The 26,532-nt window shown below is 37.2% G+C and overlaps 2 protein-coding genes across 3 annotated transcripts; both read left to right on the top strand.

Annotated features, from left to right (window-relative positions):
- The first annotated feature begins 4,336 nt into the window (after positions 1–4,336).
- tmprss13a (transmembrane serine protease 13a) lies at positions 4,337–13,581 on the top strand. Its single transcript, XM_055029098.1, has 13 exons — positions 4,337–4,520; positions 7,851–8,025; positions 8,123–8,230; positions 8,951–9,121; positions 9,458–9,584; positions 9,928–10,023; positions 10,113–10,156; positions 11,034–11,196; positions 11,353–11,522; positions 12,034–12,132; positions 12,880–13,022; positions 13,188–13,340; positions 13,434–13,581. The coding sequence occupies exons 1-13, from the start codon at positions 4,503–4,505 to the stop codon at positions 13,446–13,448; spliced, it is 1,482 nt and encodes a 493-aa protein (XP_054885073.1). The 5' UTR covers positions 4,337–4,502; the 3' UTR covers positions 13,449–13,581.
- A 2,031-nt stretch (positions 13,582–15,612) lies between these two features.
- fxyd6 (FXYD domain containing ion transport regulator 6) lies at positions 15,613–25,648 on the top strand. 2 transcript variants are annotated; one of them, XM_055028753.1, is made up of 8 exons: positions 15,613–15,921; positions 20,874–20,927; positions 21,311–21,334; positions 22,711–22,746; positions 22,878–22,952; positions 23,162–23,198; positions 23,316–23,365; positions 24,706–25,648. In XM_055028753.1, exons 2-8 carry the CDS (start codon positions 20,879–20,881, stop codon positions 24,741–24,743), a joined length of 309 nt encoding a protein of 102 aa, XP_054884728.1. In that variant the 5' UTR covers positions 15,613–15,921; positions 20,874–20,878; the 3' UTR covers positions 24,744–25,648. The 2 variants fall into 2 exon arrangements, with proteins under 2 accessions (XP_054884728.1, XP_054884729.1); XM_055028754.1 differs by lacking the exon at positions 15,613–15,921 and adding an exon at positions 17,236–17,685.
- The last annotated feature ends 884 nt before the right edge of the window (positions 25,649–26,532 follow it).

Raw genomic sequence — 26,532 nt, 5'->3', positions numbered from 1 at the left:
GAGAGATACTGAGTCAATGTGAAATGTGGGTAGTCTTTGTGAAAGTGTGAGAGATTATCTACAGGTTTTTCAAACAAGGGGGATTTTTCTTTTTTTTTACTAATTATTTGTTCTGAGAGTTTTCCCCACGGCTTCCAAACATTATTGGCAGAGAATGTTACACAGCGGCCTCTAGTGGTGGTAGAGCATGACGTACACATGACGACTGAAGCGTTCATAGGGCCTTTCAAAACCATACTACAAAATTATGCTGAAGAAAAAGTGATAAAAGTTGACCGAAACCTTGTGTTTACTGTATGATCTGTATATTAAAAACAATTATAGAAAATTACACCTTAGGCAATGTTTGTGCAAATAATGTAAAATAAAAAAACAAAATACTGCAAAGGCGGCAGGATGACTCATCAAAATGGCATCGTCATATAAAGGCTCAGGCTTAACTTTGGCCTTTTAGTGTGACAGTGTTTGTTTATCTCGGAACTTGGCTATCTTACTTACCTAAACCACAAGCTCTGGGACATTTAAGTTTAAAGTTAAAGGTCAAAGCTCAAGCGTTAAGAGTTGACAGATTTAAGTTTTCACGCATTGCGTTTTGAGAATTAAATTATATTCTGAAAGGTGCATTTTTGTGCCATTCTATACAATTACTCTTATCCCACAAGATTCATCACCAGTTTTTTTTTTTTTTTCATATTTTGTTGGAGCACAAAATAGTGTGCAAGTGTCCAAAAGATGCTGATTTGATGTGAAATTGAAGACTTGCCTCTTTGTTATTCCATTTCTCAACTTGTACCACTGGCACTGGAAGTGGAACTACCTTCGCTTGATAAAAGGTGCAATTTTATCAGTTTAAAAAAATGGTTCTTGCATAAATGTCATTGTGTCAAAATTGTGCAGCCTTTGGTGCTCTGACCATGAAGCCTTTTTATAGCTCTTTTGGAGGTGTCTTGTTCTTGCTCAATAGCCTTTCAGTCCATGATGTAAGAGCTGTTTTGTTCTATGGAAAGGAGGCCCAGGTGCTCCAGCAGATTGTGATGTATGATTCACCTTATTTCCTGGGTGTTTGTTGATTATTCTAAGCAATCTCATTCTTCTGAGGGTGACAGTTTGGGTCAGAGGGGTGAAACACTAACACTTATTATTTCTTTTTTTTTTTTTTTTTTTTGCTTTGTCATATTAGTAACTTCTGGTCTGGCTTTAGTTGCAGCAGATGTGTCACTGTTACCATATAAGTAGTATTATTTTTAGAGCGCTTCTGATTTTGAATAGTAATCTTCCGACATATTATTTCCCTGGGTGAAATACACAGCATGAGTTGGAAAGTTAGAAAGATCAGCTGATACCAAAACTATCTTCATGGTTATAGAACTAAAACTTAGATTGACTGATAACAGTTCAACTTCCCCGTCTGACTTTATTCAACAGTAAATGAAGTCACAAGATGAACTTCATTTACTGGCATTTTGCAGAAAAATATACACGTAATCAGCGACTTGGATATACTGGATATGCTGACACACAATTATCAAAGTGGACACAGCACAAATATTGCATTGTTAATAATCATACAAAAGAAAATAATTATCATATATGTGCCATAACTTGTCTTTATATTCAGGTTAATTTATATTCAACAAACCTAAATGATCCAAGAGTAATATGAATTCACTAGATACTCACTAATTTTGTTGATGTATAGAAAGTAGAAAACTGTACACAGCATGGATTTCATTAATTAAGGCATATCCCTCTGGTAATAAAATGATGCTGCCCTCTAGTGGTGGGTGGCTGGTCAAGATTTTGGAAACCAGTTTTGTTTAGAAATTGTCCTTTTTAAAGACAAATGAAACACCAAAAGACTTTTCATGAGCATATTTTGGTTATTGATTTTTTTTTTCATTATGAATCAGCAACAAAAACAAAGAATGAACAAATAGTGTGGTTGGGAGTTGCCGGTGCCTATCTCCAGCTGCGTTCCAGGCGAGAGGCAAGGTACACCCTGGACAGGTCGCCAGTCTGTCGCAGAGCAACACAGAAACAAACAGACACACTCACACCTAGGTAGAATTTGGAAAGATTAACCTAACAGTCATGTTTTTGGACTGTGGGAGGAACCCGGAGAGAACCCACACATAAACAGGAAACAGCAAACTCTGTGCAGGAAGACCCCGGGCTGGGAATCAAACCCAGGACCTTCTTGCTGCAAGGCAATAGTGCTTCCAAGTGCACCACTGTGCAGCCCATTTTGTTTTACCTTTTCATCAGATAATTTTTTTTTCCATGCCAGTCTTACCACAATCTTACCATAATATTTGTGATATTTATTGTAATAGCAATACACAACTAGTGGGAATCCCACAAATATTGGGTCTAACTTTAAGAGAATACAGTCTAGCTGTAATTAACAGCACAGTTACCTTTGACATGAAGTGCATGTAAGGATATGTACTCGGAAAACAACGTAATATTCCTCAACGTCATCATAATTAAAAAAAAAAAAACAAGCAAAAGCTTACATTTTCTCAGAGAAAAAGTGAATGGTTTTCTAGTGTTATTGGGGTCAGTAGTAATAAGGTTTGGCCCATCTCTTTTTATAGCACACATAATCCACTGTTCAGCAGCTGCACCTGGTTACCAAACTGCATTGTTGCAGCTTTCCTGCAGAGTATATAAAGAAAGACAGCAAGTCATGTCACTTCCCATTTCCTCAGTTTCTCTGTCTGACTGAGAGGTCTGTTTGAAAGGTTTTTGAATTTTCAGACCTTTCTACACACGGTGGTGCAGTGTTCAGCAATTAGTAAAACCTCTTATTGATCAAACAAAATCACAAAGTAATTTCTCGAACTTTCCTTTTGCTGCCAGTCATGAGGCTAAACCTGTTAGATCAGCATTATACCAGCCACAGTAGGTGCCCACCAAAACACAAGCTTTAGACCCATTCATTCTTTCAAAACAAAGGTTTGTACAGTTTAATGAGTTTGTGCAATAAGATGCAGATCTTATTATGCATCTTATGTAAATGTATTACACTTGACATATATTAGTAATATGTTGTATATATTACTAATATTGCAAATTAGAAATATACCGTTACTAATTGCAACAGTGTATTTGTTATTTTTCCCTTAAAAACAAACTTGAAGCTTGAGGTAAAGATAAAACACTTGTAATTTAAACTGAAGTGTTGTTCAACCAAATGAATGCTGTATTTTGACATCTCTGTGGACTCTCTGAAGGTGAGCTACCTTTGAATCAAGAACCTCATTTTGTGGAGAGCTGCCATGCCTGAACTGGTAGAAACTGTGGACTCTTAGCTGTGGAACTGATGCAGTGTTGTGGACTCTGACTTGTGAAAAATTTATGTTTTTTCCAACTAAAGCTGAAAGGCCTAATCTTTTTCTTCAGAGTACAATTATTTTTCGCCCTTTAAACCTCGTCTCTGTCCTCAATAGCATCTGGTATGATTTTGGACTCTTCCAGAACCTTAAAGTTGAGTTAGATTAAGAAACCCAGTCAATTGTATAGACACTTATTGGTGTCTGATGCTGAATGTTGCCCAAAATTGAGAACCACGATCAAGATTTTAATTGTTTATGAAGATTCTGTTCACAACAGGTAAGATTCTGTGTTTAGAGTCTGACTGGGACCTTCAAGTCTTCCTGATTCCTTAGTGAATGGACTGTGATTTGCATGTTGGCTTAACTGAGTTTCCATTTTCTCCTGGAGAGAGGGCCAAGCAACTTCCCACTGTACAAATTCACTTTGTATCTTGCATATCAATCAAGGCTATTTGTATAGCTTATTTCAACAAGATGGCAGTTCAAAGTGTTTTACGCTGTGAAAACGTCAAATTCATGGATAAAGTGAAAACCAACAATTGGCACTTGACATTTGTTAAAATCAATACACATCAAATGTGTTGGAAATTTTACTATGATTCAAAAGAAACTCTACACAGGTGCATTCAGCCTTCATTAAAAAGAACTGTGTTTCAGCTGCTTTGCAGTTTTCTCAAAGTTTGTTTTAGATTTGGTCTGGATAGTTGATAAAACAGCACATCCATAATGTATCTTGGTGCTATGCCATTCAGTATTTTGAGGTGATTTTTTTGTTTGTTTGTTTTTTTAATTACTTTGACTCTTTTTATGAAGGTTGTTGTCTTTGTCAGCTGAGCTGAAGTAATCTGAACTATCATGCAGAGTCACACTGTGAAACCAGTGTAACTGGCCTGGCAGGTGAGGAACTGCTGGGCACGCCTATTTCTGTGAACCAAAGAATGAACTGCTCAAAGTGGGAGGCCGTAAGGAGGGATGACAAAGAGCAACCCTTATAGTTAATGTTTCAGTTTGTTGAAAATCCAACTTCACGTAAAACGGAGAAAGACGAACAGTGGAGTTTAATGTTTCACCACCATGTTCTGACTGCTGCTGTAACAGAGTTAACCTGGTTGTGAAAAAGCTCCACCCACTTGCTTTTACATTGTTGTTGCTGTCCCAAATCCAATGGCAAAGAGAGATGTGGTAGGTTTTTATCTAAATTTTTATCTTTTCTTTAATATTTTGTGAAGCTCATCAGAATTGAAATGTGGATGTGTTTGTTTTGCTGGAGAGAATCTTTGTCTAAACCTGCGCAGAATGCTGTTTGTTTTTGGACTCCTGTGGGGTGTGATGAATGATGATTTACCTGCAATGCAGCAGACCCAGTGAAGGATTCGGTCTTAAATTAAGTTTTAAGTACATTTATTCAATTTTTTTGAAAATGAACTTTTTATGATGTGAAAAAGACCAATTTTATGGTTTCCAGGCAGGATTTATTATGGGATTTTCAGTAGCTTATTTTTGGACAGTTTCAAATGCCTCAAAAATCACAACTTTTAGTTATCCAGACAATATGATGCAATTACTGTACAACACAACCTGTTAATGGACAAACCTATGGATTAATCATTCAGAATTAAACGTGTGAAAGCGTAGTTTGAATTAAACCTTTTGTGATAGGAATACAATGCCATACCACACAATGTTCTAGTTTTTGAAGAGGAAAAATAAGACTTAAAATAATTTAAAAGAAAATGAAGAGTTTATGAAAGTACAATAATGGTGAAGAAAAAAATAGTTCAAACATTTACGTAATGGAAAAAATAATATAAAATTAACTCTTGAGTTTGGCTGTAAGCCAAACACTATGAATGCAGCAGGAACACAATAGCTGGAAAATGTTTTCCCAAAGCTACAAAACAAAATGTTGTGTAGAGTCAACCTCATTTAGAGCAGAGAAACTACAGATCACAAACCTGTCCGGTCACATTCATGACCTTCTGTAAACACTGAAGCCATAAAGGAAATGAATAGTTGTGCTAACTTGTGCTCAAAAAGGCTGAGTCACATTACCTGAAATATTACAAGAATTTTAGTTTTCAATTTGACTGTCACGCGACTCGGGATCAGTAAAATGTTGTCAATTTATGAAAATTTATTTATTTTCATCATTTTTTTCTCCGAAGAGTTTTTGTGGTGCTAGTGGCTCGTATTTTCAACAGTAGGTAGACAGGAAAGAGGGCGAGAAAAGAGGGGAAGACATTTGGGCAAATGTCGCTGGGACCGGGAGTTGAACCCGTGACGTCCGCGTCGAGGACTGAGGCCTTCAAACGTGGGGCATGCTAACCCCCGCGCCACCACAGCACGGCCCCCTCAGAAAGTTTCTTTTATAGGACACTTGCTTAAGTTATCCTACCTTTCAGAGCTTTAAGGTAAGCTTATGATAAAATAAAAAAAAAAACCTCATCAACACAGAACCATAGTCCCAAAATGTTTGGATAGTGAAATAGATTTTATAGAAAAACTAAAGGTGGATTTTCTTATATATTGGTCAAATCTCCCTGCTTTGATTTCACACACAAAAGTAGCAAGTTGTCTCTGAAAACACATACTCTGATAAACATGTACAGGAAAAGTCGTCAACATCTCACGACAGGCATTCATTGACAATGTTACTGTCAAAGTATGTGTTGGAAACATGGTTGAAGAGAAAGTTATACATGACTGCACGTTAAGTTATACACCACTGCACATTAAATATATATATATATATATATAATATATATATATATATATATATATATATATATATATATATATATATATATATATATATATATATATATATATATACTCTTTGAAAACCTTTAAGATGTTGTTAAAGATTTAATGCTTGGGTAGAGGTTCAACTTCCAGCTGGACAATAACCTTCAACAAAAAATAGATATTGAAAACATCAATGTTGGAAGAGCTCAACAAACATAAAGACTGACAGCCAACCAAAAATATGTGCACAGAGTTGAAAACGGCTTCAGTTTCTTTCAGTTTGATTGAGGTAAAGCCATTTTTAATGTGCACTTACAGTTCAAGGTGGTTGAATAGGGTATTGACTGAGGGCCTTGCCTGTACAGAAAGAATAAACATCAGAGAATCTTACTTTCAATTCAGAATTATACACTGCAGTGTTAACGTACCACATCAAAGCTTAATAAAATAGATTTAAGTGTGTTGTGATATCTGGGGTTGTTTTGACTTGGTTTTGAGTTTTGTCTACTGCTATTATTTTTGTTAGATCTGTCTCGTTCCTGTTTTCAATTAGTTCAGTTCTTGGTGTTTCTGGTTATGTTTATTTCTCAGTTCTTCTTTGTTACTTTTGTTTTATTAGGTTTCTTTTGTCTGGTTAATCCTTATTGTTAGATTTATTTCCTGGTCCCTTGTGTACTTTCTTTTGTCTCCTGAGCTACTTTCTCTCTCCTTCTCTTAAATCTGCTTCCTTCTGCCATCAGCCTCCTCAGAATTTAAGTTTCTCATTATCAGTCATTACTCGCTCGATCCTTCTTTCCACTCGCGACATCTCCCGTCACTTCTCTCTGTTCTCCTCTTGTCTCCTTATAGTTTCTTTCCCCGGTATTTATGATTTGTGCTTTTGCTTTAGCTCCATCGATCTTTGTAAGTTTTTGTTTTCTAATACTTTCATTATTCAAAATGATCCATCGTCCCAGTTTCTGTCTCCGTTTTGGTCCACCATCAACAAACTCACACTTCATGACATGTGTTTGCAATGTGACAGAATCAATATAAAAAATTAAAATAAACTCAGTGTACAAATATTTCTATAGGGCACTTTTCATGTTTCCTAATAGAATATGGCAAAACCTTCTCTAATGGAAAAATACTCATACAAATATTTCCCTGCTCTTTTCAACCTTTCCATTTTTGGTTACAATATCGACCATAATAGCAAAACTTCAACCACCTGCTGGGTGAAACAGGAAGTAGGGCTATGTAAAGCAAAAGATCTTCAATCAACCTTGTGAACTTTGCTGAAACACCAATGTCAATTTCTCCTTTTCAATCCTCAGTCTCAGTTTTCCATTCCTTCTTATCACCTGTCCTTTGTATGCTGACATCACTCAATCTTTCCGAAAGTCCAAATATTGATTCAGGCTTTTGTTGGGAATTTCTGGCATGGCTATGTGAAAGTGTGAGCAAGAGAGAATGGTGGAAAGAAAATCTCAAAGGAATTCCTGAACCTCTTGTTTTAGTTGCCGAGATGCGTTCAGTTTTTGTGTTTCAAGCTTATTACTCCGTTGTGGACTCAAATATATACTTGATATTTTAGTTCTTTGCATTAAAAAATAATGTTATAGTATCAGTCTTGACAGCAAAATGCAAGGGACAAGCATACATTTTCTTTTGTGTTATATTTATCACATACAGTCCTATGTTACTTTGTCAAGAATAAATCCCATATCAATGAACAAACTCAATTTAAAATATTTTTTTTTACATTCTCCTCTGTCTCTTTCTTAGGACGCACCTCCTCCTCCCTACTACTCTCTTGGTCTACACACTCAGCCCCCCCTCAGACCATATGAAGAAGTGGTGTATGGCTCTAACCCAGGGCTGACACTCCCAAACCAGCCCCGTTATATCCCCCAGTATCCCCCACCCATTGTTCCGCCCCCAGTCACTGCACCCAGTTCATGTGAGTAACATCTACAGCTGTCGAGATTAAACAAGTCTGAACTATAAAGATCTATGTTTTTGTTTTTTTAATCTGTGACTTCTCGGTTTCTGTCCAGTGCCTAAGAAGAAACAGAACTCCTGTGGAAACCAGGCTCAGTTCTTCAAGGCGGCAGCGGCGGCTCTGCTGGTGCTTACTCTGCTGGGAGTTGCTATATGGCTTGGAGGTAAAGTTTGTCTATTTATATACATGAGTGAATGTAGTCATAAATATTAAGTGGCTCCTCCAACATAGCACTGATGCCATTTTAAACCTTGACACACATAGCCTAAAGACATGCATATATCTGTCTGCTTCTCTCTATTTTTTTCATGTCTATTTTATTAACTTGAGTAAATAATTCAGAGTTTGCACAAAATCAACAGGATCAGGGTTTATTCATCAGGATATTTTTACCTTGACACCAAACCCCTAGATAAATTGCACACATTCATCATTGCAACATGGTTTATGTTGTAAAAATGAATGGTGCTTTTCTGACAATATGTGAACATTCGAAAAGGTACATTGTTATTTTGCTTTGTAAAGTCACAACATAAAATAACATTAAAATTCTGGGCTTCATTTGGTTTCAGCAATAGTGGCTCTTCTTACCCAGACATGTTTGAGCACATTGGTCATACAGTACAAAAAACAGGTCACATAGAATAAAACAAATAAAGGAACTTCGGCTGATGAAGTCTTCCCTTCTCTTTTTTGTAACATTGTTTTGATCAATTTGGTTGCCAGAAAAAACCCAGGTAGATAAACAAAACGTGCACATCTTGTAACAGCTTGTTCTCACACAGAAGTTGCATTTTCATTTAAACTACAGTTTATTGTTTTTGTGATTTTTTTTTTTAAACATCATTTCAGTAGTTAATAATCTCCACTTTCACATCCACAGTTTATTATGGCACCAAGGCATTAGCGGACACAGACGATGATGATGATGACAACAGCAAAGAAGATCTTGACAAAGAAAATGTTTGGCTTCAGCTTGACACCTGCCCCAACGACACTGTCCCGTGTGATGCGACCAAAGACTGCCAACTGGGCTCCGACGAAACAAACTGTGGTGAGTACACACAGGCACACAATCAGACTTCACCAGCCAGGTTATTAAAATCCACTGTTATAAAGGGATTTGTGTCTAACATTTGTTTCAAACTATGAACCAATGAGAATAATAAAATAATGCTAAGAGTTGAAAGTTGCACACTATGTACACTCAGGCTATATGTGTTTTGTACACTAACTTGTACATAGTGTACATGTTTATGTTATGGTTGTAAATGTGTGCAAAATAACTTGAAGTGGGTAAGCTAAAAGCCCCTTTTCTCCAAAAATGAAAACCAAGCTAACAAGTAAACAAACTCCATCACCATTCAGTGTTTCTCCATGTTTTTTATAGTGCGATTCGGAGAAAGCAACAGCCTGGAGGTGAAAACAGCCCAAGATACACGCTTCCTACCAGTGTGTTACAGTGGCTGGAACAAGGATTATGCTGACCGTGTCTGCTCACAGCTCGGATTAAGACAGTAAACAAATTTCAGTTTTAACAAAATACTTTACAGTGACAGAGATTTATTAAAGGACTTTTTAAACCTCTCTTATCAGATCCAGTTACAGCAGCCATCAGTGAGAATTAGATTTTCAGTCTGCAAACTATATCATACCCACAGAGCTTCATTTAATTTCTCCTCCCCTGCTGCCCGTGAACTTAGACTTCAATTGAAAATTGTAGAAATTATTGTTATCTCTCAGCTGGACAGAACCAGAGTCAGTTTCCAGCACCAATCAGGGGCTGATTTGATGAAATTTCTGCTGTGTTGGCTGGTTTGCTTTCTCAGTTGTCTGAGTAATTTTTGTTTTCTTCTTCAGGTCTTATTTAAGTGGAGAAATTGATTCCAATCCATCCATGGCTTTAAAACTGACCAGCAATCCACCTTCTCTTATTCAGGGTCTCTTAACTACCAGGTAAGCTGGTTTATCAGGTTGTGCTCAAACTGTTTCCTTGTAGACGTGTACTTATGGTAATTGGCATGCATTTCTTTTGCATTCCGCAGCTCTTCCTGTCCAAACAAGAAGATCGTATCCCTGCAGTGTGTGGGTAAGAAGCCTCCATCTGTTCCTACAGTCACACAACAGCTTCCATTTTCTTCCCTTCATTGTTTGTTTTAACTCGTGTAAAACCTTGCGCTCACTCAGTTTCACTTAACTATTTTTTTTTCTCGTCACATTAATAGTTTTGAAATTTAAATATTGAATAGGAGCTCTCATAAAAACACTGCAAAGGTTTAAAATGATTTATAGGGGGGAAAATTGTGCCAATGTTTATACTTTCATTTGCCTGCTTTTTCTCACACTACTTACCCATCTGCTAACATGACACCTTCTTCCACTGCTTTGGTTGGTGCTGTTGTTCTAGCCACCTGCAACCACCCGTTGTTTCTGCATGTACTTGACAATTTAAACCATTTTAGATCCAGATTAGACCTAAATTAGTTGTCAAATTGATCACTTACCAGTCTGAGTGTGGTCCAATACATGAATGCAGGCCTAAATATTACCAATCCATTCACTATACCTGCTTAAACTTTGCATGGTGATGAGGTGAGTGTCACCTCTCCAGAGGAAAATCAGGGAAAACCAGTGTATATTTATAAGTTCCCAGTAAATCACAGGGAAGCACAGATGAATACCAAACAACCAAACAGTCGTACAGACACAGACAATAAATGTAGACATACCTGGAAGCAAGGAGCATGCTAAGGAGTGGCTAAGGACTGATACCACTGAAGTTTATATGACACCGGTGATGAATGAGTCACTAAAATAAGACCAAGTGAGAAAATAAAAAGACAAACTAACGCTAACTTCAAGGGGGCAACTTTTTACGATTCTATAGGAGGTTGAACAAAAAAAAAGACAAATAAATCAACCTTGAATAAAGAAATATTTTTCCTATGCACTTTTCTCTTCCTCAGACTGTGGTAAACAGCCGTCTACATCCCGGATCATCGGGGGCACTGTGGCTAAATCGGGTCAGTGGCCTTGGCAGGTGTCGCTTCAGTTCAAAGGATCCCACGTCTGTGGTGGTGTCCTGATCTCACCGGATTTTGTGCTGACCGCTGCTCATTGTTTCCCTGAGTGAGTGATGCCGAAATTGTGAGCTACGTTAAAACTGCAGAACATCGAAACAGTATTTACCTTTTGAGTTCCTGGAATACTGAGATTTTGAAATAAACCGCGACTAGTCAACATCTTTCACAGTGAAAAATATATTTTGCATTCCTGTCACCACAGGGAGTATCGCTCTGCTGAAAACTGGAAAGTGTATGCTGGAATTGTGTCTCTGGATAAACTAACTCAGCCCTACCTGGTTCAGAAGATCATACTCAGCGAGATCTACAACAGCAGGACCAGTGACCACGATGTAGCTCTTCTTAAGCTTACATCTCAAGTTACTTTTAACGGTGAGGGTAATTTTTACCTCACAGTGCTGCTTTTTTGAGAAATATTTTGGAGCGATAGGAACCTTTTTTTTATTATTAAAAGAGAAGCCACTACAACTGAAGACTTCAGCTATTTAAGTGTCTAAATAGTAAGAGTTAAATAGTACATATGGAGTCTGGAAGAACATTTATGTCTTTGTTGTGTGTATTTTATTGGGATTTTGCATGATAGGTACAGTAAAAATAACCTCCATCATGTAATTTGATTGTCTGTCAAACAACCAAACTGCCTGAGACAACGTCAGAGAAAATTGTAATTGTCCTGTGAAGGTCTGTTGCATTTTAAAAAGAATACGATACAGTGCTGTTGAAGCGTTACTAGCTAAATGTGCTTCCCTTACAGGTAAACCTGTGCTTTTTCTAGTCTCACTTTGAGCATTTGATAAAACACACTGTGTGTCCTTTAATTTCCTCAAGGAAGCACAAAGCTACTGATGAATTTCCTGAAGATAAATGCGTTTGCGTTTTGCAGATAATGTTCAGCCAGCCTGCCTTCCACTCAATGGCCAGGACTTTCCACAGGGAACCAGGTGTTGGACGTCTGGTTTTGGCAGTACTAGTGAAGGATCAGGTAAAAAAAAAATAAAAGAAAAAATAAAAGAAATGGGGTAACTCGTTTCAGTGAAAAATATACATTTGCTATCTCGCTAAATCCATAATAGCACATTGCAAATTCAAGTAAACCCTACAACAGTGAAACGTATGAGTGGAACGTGAAGCATAGAAACAGCAAAATGTTTACAAAAATAATTGCAAATGTAGTTTAGGGGGGGAACAGTTTAGTTTTTTTCTCTGAGAAGGGCCAGCTCTCCACTTTGAAAACCCCAGGGCTACACTGACAAGGAAGTGCTGTTTATTGATTGAAAGAGTTCATACAGCTGATTGCAAATTGTGTTATTCGAAGGCAATAATTGGCTTTTGTTTCAAATTTTAAATGTTTTGGCATGGTTAGACTTTGACCATAAGTGCTGCTGTTTAGGCCTTTATGTTAACGGGTTTTGGAAATGTGGAGTTTGACTTGAAAGCTGCATAAAAGCGAGGGTAGAACATTAGTAAAGACATTGTCAGTGTCACTAGACGAACACAAATAGCCTGCCAGCAGCTTGTATATTAACTATGTAAATAATCATTAATTGAATGAGACACCGTGCACATGAGGGAGATGATTTGAATAATCTAAAAATGTAGTGAAATAAAATCCCAAAAAATTGTAACAGTTGCTATGATACTGCACACAAATGTGAAATTTGATCTGTTCTTAGGCATTTCTTGCTTATTTCACTCACTCATATTTCACTTTTATCGTTTCAAATAAAAGGAAAGCCCTCAAAGGACCTAATGGAAGTGAATGTGGATATCATTGGCACAAATGTGTGCAATGCCGCATCAGTATATGGAGGTGCAGTGACCAGGAATATGATTTGTGCTGGGACATTGGAAGGAGGCAAAGATTCCTGTCAGGTGAGGCTATTCTATGACAATCAGTCAAGTCTGGCGTGAATTCGCAAAGCTATTTGTGTGTGCTAAATTAAACAACAAATGTCTATATTCATTTAAATTACAGCCACAGCAAACACAAAAATTACAGGTAACTGTCTATGCTAACTTTTCATGCGTGTGATTTAGGGTGACAGTGGAGGACCTTTGGTGTGTAAAGCAGACAGTCGTTGGTACCTGGTGGGGCTCACCAGCTGGGGATCAGGTTGTGGTGACGTAAACAAGCCTGGTGTCTACACCAGAGTGAGCGCTGTTCTGCCTTGGGTCTACAGCAAATTGCAGGTAAGAATTGAGAATTTACTTTTTTTTTCTGACCATATTAATTAATTCATATTTGTTTTAACATTGCTTCCTCTTTTTTTCTTTTTCTCTCAGCAAGTGAAACCTTAATATCTCCTGCACGTCCAGCCAAGTTAATGAAGTCTGCACCGCAAACTTGTGTTTGATGAAGAAATTGCAACACTGTGATGAGAAGACATTATAGAGTGAAAATTGTCATATAAAAAGTTACATGTTGGTTTACAAAGATACATGTTGGTTTACAAACAAAAGCCAATTACCCAGTTTTACCCTAACTGGGTAAATGATAACAAACTATATAAATGGCAACCACAATAAAAGGTGTGAAAAGGAAAATGTTTTGGAGACTAGAATAATTTGCGTTAAGACAGCTTTGACGACACTATTGAAAACAACAAATCCACCAGTCATGAAATAGAAGACATAGTTAAGTCTAATATCCTTTGTTCAAGCAGAAGATCGACTAACACACAGATACACAGAAGACTGAATATTTAGTCTGGCTTAAGAGAAGATTAAACACCATCTACATGCCACACTGGGACTGCTGCCGGTGTCTTCGGACGCTACACATCTAAAGATAAATACTGAACAAGTTAATTCAAAATCAGTCTAGCACTTTTAATTTTGGGTGTTTCACTCTCCCTTCACATTAGCTGAGCTTCAAAAATCACTCACCTTTCTATATTTAATTTTTGCCAATGACAGAACTTAGTATCGTCATCCCACTGATCAAAGTGGGATCATGATACACTTTAAAAATGAAGGAACACTTTAAAAATACTTTAAAAATGAAGGAATATATATATATATATATATATATATATATATATATATATATATATATATATATATATATATATATATATTATATATATATATATATATATATATATATATATATATATATATATATATATATATATATATATGTGCGTGTGTAGTCAAAAGGTTTGTTCTTCTCAGGGCAACATCTGGGCATTGTCTGTCTGTTTAATTTAGAAATGTACATTTTACTTTGTACTGAAATCAAAGAATTTTGTGAATTTAAACACATTTTTGTGGGTTTTGTTTTATTGTGTTCCTTGTTCACACATTTTCTGGTTCTTACAAATCCCCACAGTTGGAGAGGCACACAATATTTTGAAGTCTATTGTGAAGTTTCAGAACACTTCGACATCCCCTGGAGAGAGACTTTGCCAATATGTTGATTTAGTTTTCCACAAGGACTTGGTACCTGGTGGCTCAGTAAAAGCCAGCTCTGTTTTCCACACTTTGCTTCATGCAGAAGCTCTGTAATCTATTGTGAAACAGTCACTTGCTGGAGGCATGGACAAAACTTTTTAATTTTAAAACCAAATTCCTTGGGGGTGACAAATGAAATGCACTAGTTTGAAGTCATGGCAATAAACAACATTGCCCCACTGCAAGGAGAAAAGGGCCGAGCCAAACCAGATGGGTCTTAATGTTTATTCAATATTTGGAAGTCTGGCCAGCACGGCTTTGTTCAGTTTCACCGTTGCCTTTCTAGCACATCAAATTGACATTTACAACTTCATTCACAACTTCCCCTTCTGTTTGTTGACAGACCCAGTTGAAATCCTACCAGAGAAATTCTGCTCAATGGGAGAAACTCCAGACAGAGCACAGAAGGGAGATGAGAATTGAGCAGAATTCTGTCGGAAGGCAATGACCAGACTCGGTATCGATCAACATTGTAAAATTAGCTTAATTTTCTTTGTTTGTGTCTGATTAAAATAAGATGGACACCAGACCAAAATAACGCAAACCGAGCTGCAGACCAGCCGCAGACTGTTTGCCTCCAAGTCACGCTGCATTGATGCATTCACACAAAATAAGCCCCAGTCATGTGTTGGATGCATTTACTGTTACATGACAAACTTTTCAATAGCTTCACATTAATGCTCTAAATAACCCCCCTTTTTTGTCTTAATAAAGTCATTAATTACTTTTTCTTTCTTTTTTTTTTTTTAGAATGAATCTAAAGAATAGTCGGAGTACTTTTTCAATGCAACTATGGTAACACGGGTTATTATTGCAATGGAAACCCAAAATTTCCATTCTGGGTTTCCAAAATGGAAAATATTGAAAATCAACATAAAGGTTTTAAGCTTTTATATTTGTCAATGAAACTTTTAGAAGGCATTCTAACTGTGCATGCCCCAGTATACCCTATGAAAATGAGCAAAAAAAAAAAAAAAAAATCCGTATGATGGAATCTATATATTACCAGTGTCTGCAGAGCGAGCAAAGACGGAGAGAGACAGAGAAAGGGGTAGCGACAGGATCCAACACACGGAGAAAAGCGGTTGCTGCAGGAACCACGTTGTTATCCATCACGTCTGTTTTTTTTTTCTTTTTGATGTTGTTTTTTGTTTTTCCAAGAGAAGTCGTGTCTACATGATCGTTGTGCAACAAACAGACAAATGAGAGCCGTCGTGTCGAAACCAAAGCGATAGTGAAGCAGACTGAGTCACTGATTGTCGCGGGCGGACACGCATTCTACCAACACAAACCCAAACGTCCTCCGGAGAAACAACAGGTGAGTTGATGAGCGCATATTTGATTTCGTTCACGCTGCCACTGCCGTGCGTGTTTTTCTGGGAAATAATGCTTTCACGTGCATTCGGAGCGGCCGTCACGTTCCGCAGGCACAATGCGGCTCCGCGGTCTAAATAACTCGCAGGGACGCAATTAACGACACTTCCAGTCGAACCGTGAGGGTGTGTCGGCTGGCACCACACGCAAGAAAACACGAGTCGCAACCTGATTAATTGACTTTCTTTGATTGCTTATCAGATGAGTAGCCTACTTTTTTTTTTTTTTTTTTTTTTTTTTTTTGACATAAATATCAAGTTCTATTTCATCCCTCAGGGCTCCACAGAAAATAAAGACACCGGCTCAGATGCGAACGGTGTCTTTATTTCCCCCTCCAGAACATGATCCACAGGTTGGGGAGGACCGATGCGCTGCCGTCACAGACTTGACGGGAATCATTCTTGCTCCACAGTAATGACGGTGTCATTACACGTAAGGGTGCCTGAGGCTAATAGCCTGACTCGTTACTGATGAAAAGGTTATTGATGACCTTGTCGGATCAACTTCATGTCCCAGTCATGTTTGACTCGTGCATTTCTAGAGGATTTTACAGTTTTGGTGAAATTCAACCTTGAACTTTTGATTTTAAAGCTGTGGACCACACCCGTTTTTTTTTTTTTTTTTTGCTTTGTGTTTTTTTTTTTTTTTTTTTTTGCTTATAAATGCACCCTGACTGATTTATTGTCCCTGCATGTGTTTTGATATAAGGCCACCATCGATTCGCGGACCTCTTTCTCATTCAGATGCGATTTCCTATTGGACACTGAGGAACGACGCACATTGTTGTCATGGTGATTTGACATTTTTTTTATTGCGATGATGGCGGATATAAAGGAGCAGGTCACTGCACATGGTTTATGGAGGCCAATGTGACCCATTTATTTCTCCTAGATTGAAAAAGAAAGAGAGTGAATGAATGAAAACCTTCCTTATCGGTGGTTCGATTTACATTAAATTGAATAAAAATATGGTTAACCATAAGAGGACCACTTCTGATGACATTATTTGAAACACAGCTCTGATAATGGGTCATCAGGCTCGTGGTAGTTCATCTGGGACAAAATCGTACTTTTTATGACCTTTTTACAATGTGGTTTTGCCCCGCATAACCTAAAAATCAACAAGCTTAAACATTTTCATCTTGCTCGTATAAGCTCCTTCTTTTCCCCCATGAGTCTCGTATAATGTTTCACAATTATTTTATGCATTCTCACATTTCATACACTATGTGATTTCTATACAACAGACTGCCTCTCCACAGTCCTCACCTCAGACAGTGTCTCCCCTAAATGCCCTTCACTAAGCGTTCTCAACAGACAGTGCTTTTTCCCCCCGCCCAGGGTGTGGTTCATGTCTCCTACCTTGACCGTCTCTCTGCTTGCCCTCTCCTTGTCCCTGTGTTGTAAAAAAAAGAAAAAGAAAAGAAAAAAAAAGCGCCTCTCCATCTGTCGTGTTATTTTCCCCCCACCTCGCTCTCTTCCACCTGCTCCTCCTTCTCTCTGTGATATGAAGTGTCTAGAATAGAATAGGTTTGTTCTTTATTTGTCCCTCAGTGGGGGAATTCTGAGCATGGAGATGAGGACGTTTAGTACACTAAGATGGACGTTTCAAAAAAGCTCTTTGGCCCTCTGTGGATAATCTAATCTTAATTGGTTTTTTCCTCCTTTGGCAGCAAAAAACGTCCATCAAGCGTTTGTGATAACTGAGAGTGAGTATTTTACATGGCTGCAGATAAATCCTGCCTGACTCTTCTCTGTAGAACTGTTGCATTTCATCCACATTGGAGTTTTTTTTTTATTATTATTTTTTTTATGAATAACCCCACCATTGGTTTGATATTTATGTCTGAAATTTGACTAGACTGCTGAAACATTCAATTTGTTGTGAATCATTTGGAGGTGAACTTGCAGGTGGGATTTGGATCATCACCCGCAGATGTGAGCTGGGTGATGATTTTGGGCTTAAAGTCACAAATACTGGAGAGTCTTCTTTTCAGGATTCTTCTTCCGTCAGTTCTGTCCTGCTTCAGCTAAACGACCCATCCTAAATTTTTCACTTTTGTTTCATAAGTCCACAATACTTTCCCAAAAGTCTCGGGGGTCATTGAGATGTTTTTAAGCAAAATGTGTGTGTATTCTTTGTATGCAGCTGCTAGCTTTGTAACGCTCAGGTTCTTTACTTATGTCTGAATTGTAACTGAGCAATTGAAGTCTGTGGAGTTTTAGATGTTGTCAGCCATTCTTAGGGCAATTTTGAGGGGCTGACCACTCCTTAAAAATTTCCCCACTGCATGTTTTCTTCTTTAGTGGAGAAATCCTGTGGTTCATTGGAGTCCCAAAGCGCTAGATTTCTTTTTCTTTTTCCCTCTGTTTCATTCAGATGAATATTAGTGACTTAGATTTTCATATGTCCTCAAATTTATTTAAATTAAATGTGATGTGTATTTTATATTTATTTGTGCCTTCTTCACATTGTCAGACAGGTTTCTTTTAAATCAGTTGATTAATTATGTCCCTGTGTGGTTAGTAAAATTAGACTCAGCTTTCCAAAAAAATGTGGTTCATTAAAGGTAATTAATGATTTAAGGATTAAGGCAATTACTTCATTCCCATTGTGCCAGGATGATTTGTGTAGATTTTCTCCCTTGAAAATTTAAATCAACATTTGAAAATAGAAGTGCTATACTCACTTTGTACGGCTTAAAAAATAGTTTGATATTGATTAGTTAAATTGAAGAAAAAAAGGAAAAACAGAAGAAATATGAACTGGATAATATATATTTTCACACAAATGCTGAATGTGTAATAGAGGGACATACAAATATGATTAAGGCCTTTTTGAATTTATGTGGTCAAGTATATTCAAAATTCTCACAAATTATAATAAACTTTGATATGTTCATGTTTTACTTGGTAGCAGATTGGAAGCAATGCTGGCTGGTTGTGGATTCTAATCAAAGAAGATGCAACAAAATGCACAAAGTGTTATCTTAATAGGGCAATGCTAGTGATTAAAATCAACACATTTAATTGGTGGCATCAAGTGTAAATTTTCAATCTAAAATAAATCTGACATTGCAACAAACTAAAAAAAAATGAGTACAGAAGCAGTATCTGAAAAAAATGGCCTCTTTATGGCTCTGGTTCTCAGTAATTGCAAAATTGCATTACAACATGAATATAAGTAGAAGTGACAAGATACATATCTGCAGTTGCATGGAAGAAGTCGCTTTACACAATGGCTTCTGAAGCTGCACAGATGATCTGTGTTCTCTAAATCAGGTGGATTATTTTCACTGAATTGTCCTGTTCGCCCTGTTCTGTCCCTTCGTCTTTCAATTTGGCCAGAGCATCACATGTGTGTAAATCCTAAGAAAGGGTGAGGATTCAGGAAGAAAAAAAGCAAAGATCTGTTCTATATTTTTGTAGTTTTGTTAAGATGTGGCCACTTAGAATGATGCGATTCTTAGAGGGCTCTGTTATGAAGACAAATGAGGCTTAGAATGAAGAAATAGCCAAAATAAATTAATAAATTGAGTTCAAGCAGGTGAAAGCACTGCAAGAAAACACATAAAAAACATTTAAATAAGGACTAGAATTTACCAAATAAATTGGAAATAATGTTCTAAAAACTGAATTACATAAAAATATAAGATTGAAGTGTTGTTAAATAATTTATTTGAATGGAACATATATGATGTACAGTTTGGGGACAACCTTCAGTCATCAAATCCGCTGTGGAAACAAAAAGCCTCTTAAAATATGCAAATGTGACACACTGTCACATAGCATCATTCAGATTAGCTTATAAGACATAGGCACTACATATAAATTATAAAATGATGTATCTGTCTCGTCCATTCCAAATTTGATGAAAACACAAAATTATCTGTAACTTTAATATAAATGCTGTGATGTAAACCCACATGCAGCAGGAATTAACCTAAAAATGAATTAAGGATAACTGTCAATATAAGTTAAGGTAAATAAAGTAAAGTATGTAATAGTTATTTCTCTTATCCCCCTTTAATTAACACTTTAGGTGTAGAAAACTTTAGTCTAGTGGAGTTTAACTCTCTTCTGTATTTCTTTCATAATTTCAGAGATGTCTGAAGATCTTATAAACTGTACTGCTTACAAAAGGCTGACACAGTGAGTGTACATGTGCAACAATGCGATGTTTATGATTTGTTTCTGCTGATACCGTAATGAGGCTCAGAAAGGACAAGCAGCCAAATGGACCGAAATAGACCAACAGTGAGTCAAATGATGAGGTTTGCAACCTGTTTAACCCTTTAAAAGAAGAACTGTAAAGCAGGAGACATAATAAAACCTTCAGGAACCTCAGCATTAAACTGTGAAGCCCTGCTAAAGTGTGGCTTCAGCTTGCCTTCAGAATTTTCTTTTCAATATGTGGTGACAGCCGATGTGGGGATTGGTTTATTTTGACCGATTCATCCCGGAAACAGGTCAGATATAAATGGTGATGGTTGATTCAGAGCACATACGGTATGAGACACAGTGGATGGGTGTGTGAGCACACTGAGCAGTCTATATGAAAATGGGTCAAGGTTATGTGTTGTCCTTTGGGACGATAGCTTAGAAGTGACTGAACCTGTGTGTCTCCGAACACGGATAATTATGCAGCATTGAAAAAAAAACTAGATACGAGGGCGTTTAGACATCAGTCAACCTCCAGAGGTTTGAACGATGTGTCATTTGCTTCCTGTTGATTCTAAATTTGAATTTCTGCCTCAAGTAACACGTAAAACAGTCAAATTTTATTTTTTTCAGGAGACATATGCAAATATATATATGGTTGCAGCAGTGTGTTTTACCTCATTCACGGGAGTTTCTGATGTTTTCTCCCTTTCACTCTTTCTTACTCTGTCAACAGTTGCCATGGAAACGGTTTTGCTCTTCCTCTCCTCACTCCTGGTGTGTGTAGCTGGTAAGTGCTCCCCTGCTTACCAAAAAGAAACACGCATGCACTGTCACAAAGCACCCATAAGGAGGCGCTGTTTGGGCAGACTGGGTTGCTTTGGCGTGAAAGCAAAGCCAGCCTCGGTGGGATGTTCAGCAAAATATCAATTACCACCTGAAAGCTTTATGAGTCACATGCACACACTGGCTCGCCCACTCAGTGTGTGAGGTCTCTTAAGATACGATGATATATAAAATAGTCTTTTTCTGCTTAAAATATATAACTCGTGCCATTTTGAGACACATTTGAAAGCAAACATACGTCAAATCATTTCCAATTCGTTCCCTGTGTTGCTTCTCTTTCCTTCTTCAGTCTTCCTCTAATCTCTTCATCTTGTCTGTGCTTTTCAGCTGAATCAGACCCCAGTGCTATGGGTAAGTGCCCTGCAGCTCCTATTTCCTAACAGGGTTGAAACTGAACATTTGGTTTCGAGATCATCCCCATAAGGATGTATGCACAAGAGTAAAGAGTAGCAAAAGTGCAAAAATATCAATACCAAATTAATGAGGTTTTTTTTTTGTTGTTGATGCCTTTGAGAACAAAAGTAAAAGTGCTAAAATTATTTATCTTGATCAGTTGTTCTTGAGGCTCTCCAATGTTGTTTCTGTTGTGTGTCTTTTTCTGAACATGTTTAACTTATTTCTGGAAGAAAAAAGTATTTATTTTGGTCAAAGTCCAACAGACGTTCAAAACACTATTAAGGAATAGCTTTGAAGAGGATGCCCTACAATGCATTGAAAAGCATTAATTCTTCTTGAACTTGTTTGACTTTATAACAATAGACTCCCTCCTGATTTGATTAAGCTTATCCAAGCTTTGTGGTACAAACTGGATAAGCCTCTGCATCTTCCTGCTCTCTTTTTGGAAGGTTTTAGATTTTTTTTACACGTCATTTTGTTGTTGTTATTTGAAAGAAACAAGAAAGAGAAAAAGGAAAGTTCATCATTGTGAAGTAGAAGTAAATAATATATATAATTTTCATTTGTTTTTCACCAGTAAACATATGAAATATCATTTGTTTTGCCCTCTTTAGGCTCTTACCACCAAATTAAATATAATAGATTGATGAGCCATGCATTTAGAAAATACAATGTGTGTAATTTAACCTAAGAATAAATACATCTGATAACAGTAGCCACATGTTTTTTATAGTGATCAAACATCATCATCATAAAGTATGAGAAAAAAACTTGTAGGTCTGAGAAAAAGTTACTGAGAAGTTTAAAACAGGGTTAGGTTATAAATCTTTGAATATCTCATGGAGTGCAGTTCAATCTATTATACAAAATGGGGGAAAAAACTTTCATAGCTGGAAACCTGTCAAATTGACGGCTGGTGTAGCAAAGCATTAAAAAGAGAAGCAGCCATCAAGCTAATAGAAACCTTTTTAAAAGCTGCAGACATCCACATTTTGGTGAAAAAATCTGTAGAAGGATTCATGGAAGAGTGGGGAGAAGTAAAGCAGGTCCTATTTGCCCAAATTCATCTGTAGGGGACACAGTCACCACAAGAAGGAGTGTCCTCTAAAATGAAAATTGAACATTTTGGCTGATATGTGTCATACATTTTGTGGCACTGCCAATTTCCTTAAATGAGTTCAGCTACAGGTGGGAAATATGTTAAAAATGTAGTTTAAGAGATATTATTAAATTACTTTGAAATGTATTTAAAATGTAACTGAGGATAGCGCAAAAGACAAGAGTATATTTTTATTTGTCCTGTAAGATTTTCTTTTTCTATGCTTTCACAGAGGAGCATTCAGTGGCTGAAAATCCTTTTATTTATGGTAAGTTTAAAGCAGACGACTTGCAAATGACCAAAGTGTTATCAGACATATGTATGAAACCAATAGCAAATACACTGCTTTACAAGATGTGTAAATTATTGCGTTTTTTTTTTGTTGTTGTTGTTGTTCAGATTATGAGAGTTTGAGAATTGGGGGATTGACGTTTGCGGTGATCCTGTTTATGCTGGGCATCCTTCTAATCCTCAGTAAGAACATTTCTGATTCCTCTGTTTGACCACATCTACATGCACTCAAAATAATTTCGAACAGAATCAAACGTAAAGGTCTCTCAGGATGTCCTGTAATTATAGTAGCACTTCTTCAAATTTTTAATCCCACTCTTAACCATGAAAATGTAAAAGATATGTCTTATGACATATTCAGAGGTCAGGTGATGATTTGTGTCTGCTTGTAGGTCGACGATGCCGCTGTGGAGGAAAACAGAAGCCCAGGTAAGCCCGAGTTTCTGCTGAGCTGAAGAGAAGAAGAAGACTTGGTCGTGACCGACCTTTAATGTTTTTGTCTATCATTAGTTAGTGATGCTGACAACCTATAAACTCTCTCTGCAGGGCCCCTGGAGACGAGGAGGTACAGGAAGAGAACCTCATTGTCACCAAGGGTAACAATCATAAATATAAGTTGATGCCTTTGAGAACAAAATACACATAATTAATTCTGTGTTGAATTTATCAAACCCCTTTTCTTTAGCAACATATTGTGTCCACTGCCATGATATATTTTAGTAAATGTTAATAATGTGTATTCTAACCAGTCTCATATTCCATAAAAGGCCATTAAAAATTCTATCTGAATGTTTTTTGAATATATATATTTTTTTACGTTAAGCGAGCAAAAAGTCCTCGTTTGGCGATTTTCAAGCTTTGTAAAGTGTTGAATAAATAAAGTCGAAGACTGCTGAGCGATAAGTTGAACCTGGCTCCTCATAGTGAAAATAAGAACAGAGTAATGTTGGTTGATCATTTTCTAAAGCTAATCTCAGACATGCTGCAGTTTTTGACATTCAAATCACATTCAAAGTGGTGACACTTTTGACTTGTGAAAACTCTTAGTCCTTGTCATGACAACATGAGTTACTTTACGTTAAAGTCATTTCTGTCAGATGTCAGATTAAAACTTCACCAAATCTGTTGACAAAGTTCAATTTAACATGACAAAAATCCAAGCTGGCAGTGCCTTTTTTGCATATATAATTTAATGTTTCCCCTATTAAGAACTAATACTTATGGAAGATGTACCCTATTTTCACCCCATTTTGTCCCATAATACCACAAAATCCAATGTATTTTTTTAGACTTTATTAATTTGATACCCTCACACTTTACACAGGACTTCCTAAGCTTTCTTTCACCAATCACTTTCCTCTTAGTACTTGTCTTCAAAGCAAGGATTAGTAGAGTTCGTGACAGATAGTTGGTCCCCCACAGCCTATTGGCTGTTTCTAATTATTTTCTTGCCTGATCTATTAATTTGTCAGGATACTTGGGAGTTTTTCTCATTTCCTTTCTATTTCTGAATAATTAAACAGTGCTTTGTTGAATTTTCAGACTTGGAATATATTTTTAAAACACAGATCTGGCTTAACTTTTCCCGATGCGTTTCTCATGATGCTGTTTGTTCATGTAAACTTCTCTGAGTCCTTTTTCAGAACAGCAGTGTTTATACTTAAAATCAGATACATACAGGTGATCTCTATTTGCTACATATAAAGCAAATGGTTGCACTGGATTTATCTAAGGACAATAAGTAAAAACAAGGCTGAAAACAAATGCATGACACATTCTTCACATTTTGGATTATTAAATTGTATAAAGAAAGTATCGTTTTCCTTCCAATTCGTGGGATACTTTTTGCAGATCTCCCACACTATAAATACATTGCATGGTAGCTGGCATACTCCACAGTACTGAATCTAAAACCTATTTCTCTGACCCATTTCAGCTGCAGCGGCTGCCAAAGAGACTCCAGCAGAAAACTGAGGCGACAGGAGCGCAACAATAATATATATAAAAAAAAAAAAAAAACCCCGTGAGGTTTATTCTAGTTAGTTGTACAGGAGGGTGAGGACATGGTGTACACGTTTAAAAATGTAACAAGTGAGTAGATCTTTTGCCAGGTGTTAAATTTTTTTTGTGAGTTGTCCTTCAGTGCTCTTGTCAAATGCTGCGCCTTTTCTGTGACCGTCTTTCACTGCAGCTTGTTGTGGCATCTTTGGCACAAGTTTGTCTTATAAATTCTTGAGATATTTCCAGTGTTGTGAGTTCAGATGTTTCGTTGTGCTTCTACTACTTGACTTTAGGTTTTAGGATTTGTGAATCTGTTGCTCGTTTTCCCAGCCGTCCTGAGAAAAAAAATTGTCATATGTATATTATAAGATACATGCATATATATACAGTATTTATACTTAAATACTTTACATATGAGCTGTTTAGTCAAATATTCTAGATCTATGTTTGTGTTTGTATGGTTAGGCGTGTTTGGGTGAACATGTGTACAGGGCTGGATTTAGGAGAACGTGGCCCACAGGGTAAATCCATTCCAGTAAAAGATTAAAGTAATAAAGTTAAACATTTTTTTATTTTTAACAAGTTTTCAGTTCTTGTGTGTCTTTGATTTATCAGAATTTTTGCAGCTTATCAAGACCTGAATTGTATCTGCTGAAAAGAGACATGTTGGCCCAAAATATTTCACCATCTATGCTAGAGCTGTGGTCTTACTGCCAAATGCAGAATTACACTGCTCCATCAGAGCCAGTAGAAGTGTCTTAGTGCTATCAATCACTCTAATGTATGAGCTGCAGCTATGCTAATGGGGAGGAAACAGCTGACAATTACAGGAAAACAATTTATTTGCCATCAACTGGTGGTCATGCTTACTAGCCTGCATGTGCTATCACAATATGTTAAACGTGTTTTTTTGGGAAAAAAAAAAGTTACATACTGCGTCTTTAACAACAACCCCCAAAATGCTGTACCGACAGGCTACTGCCCTGGTCCCCCTTTTTCTTAAGTCCGGCCCTGGACGTTTATTGTTTGGTGTGCAGGATTGTGAACAAATCACATCTGCTCTGATCGTGTATCTCTCCATGTAGACATGTTTAGCCTTTTACAAGACAATCTCAGCACTGCTCTCTGAGCAGGATTCGCAGGTATCTGCACGGTCTCCTCCGATGTTGTGTTTTTTTTTTTTATCTACTTTTTTTTTTAACCACCTGAAGCGGAGAGAGCTCACACATCAGCTGTGTCACTGCCTTTATTCTCCACATATCTACTGCACTGCTGCATCACCGGCTCCACTGGGATTAACCGGTCTCTTGCAGGCAGCGATTAACTTCCCCTCCACTTGCAGTCGCTAGCGCTGCAAGCTCTTTAAAGCAGGGGAAGTGTTCTTACTCTGTTATTATTTTTGCTGTCACAGTTGTTCTTTGTTTGTTTTTTCTCAAATGACTACACATTCCCTGGAAGATGAAGTGTGGATGATCTGTTGAGAGGTTTAACCTCAAAAGCTGTGTTATTTCTGTGCCAGTCTATATTAAAAGCAGCTATATGCGAGCTAAAGCAAAGAGTGGGAACAGACTGCTGTACAACTACTGCTGTGTTCATCTCCTTCATAAAGCCTTGTTGTGTAGCAACCTGTTGTGCTTTTGGCATAATTGAATAAAAGTGTGGTCAAAGACAGAGTGTGCCTTTAATCTATTTCTTTCTGTAAAACGTCTCCTTTTCTCCACAGTCTTTTATGCTTGAAAGCATTAAGATGTCACTGATCCTG

Source organism: Poeciliopsis prolifica, unplaced genomic scaffold, assembly GCF_027474105.1.
Source record: "Poeciliopsis prolifica strain line A6 unplaced genomic scaffold, Auburn_PproV2 SCAFFOLD004, whole genome shotgun sequence".
Classification (NCBI taxonomy): Eukaryota; Metazoa; Chordata; class Actinopteri; order Cyprinodontiformes; family Poeciliidae; genus Poeciliopsis; species Poeciliopsis prolifica.
The sequence above is the reverse complement of the archived record's forward strand: the minus strand, read 5'-3'. Positions and strand labels throughout refer to the sequence as shown.

What these genes read in the sequence shown, in the direction of transcription:
- tmprss13a (XM_055029098.1), top strand. An exon ending in AGTTGCTATATGGCTTGGAG is followed by an intron (nt 8,231 to 8,950) that starts GTAAAGTTTGTC and finishes TCACATCCACAG; the next exon opens with TTTATTATGGCACCAAGGCA. An exon ending in CGTATCCCTGCAGTGTGTGG is followed by an intron (nt 10,157 to 11,033) that starts GTAAGAAGCCTC and finishes TCTCTTCCTCAG; the next exon opens with ACTGTGGTAAACAGCCGTCT.
- fxyd6 (XM_055028753.1), top strand. Translation starts at nt 20,879, where the DNA reads ATGGAAACGGTTTTGCTCTTCCTCTCCTCACTCCTGGTGTGTGTAGCT. An exon ending in TGAAAATCCTTTTATTTATG is followed by an intron (nt 22,747 to 22,877) that starts GTAAGTTTAAAG and finishes GTTGTTGTTCAG; the next exon opens with ATTATGAGAGTTTGAGAATT. An exon ending in GAACCTCATTGTCACCAAGG is followed by an intron (nt 23,366 to 24,705) that starts GTAACAATCATA and finishes GACCCATTTCAG; the next exon opens with CTGCAGCGGCTGCCAAAGAG.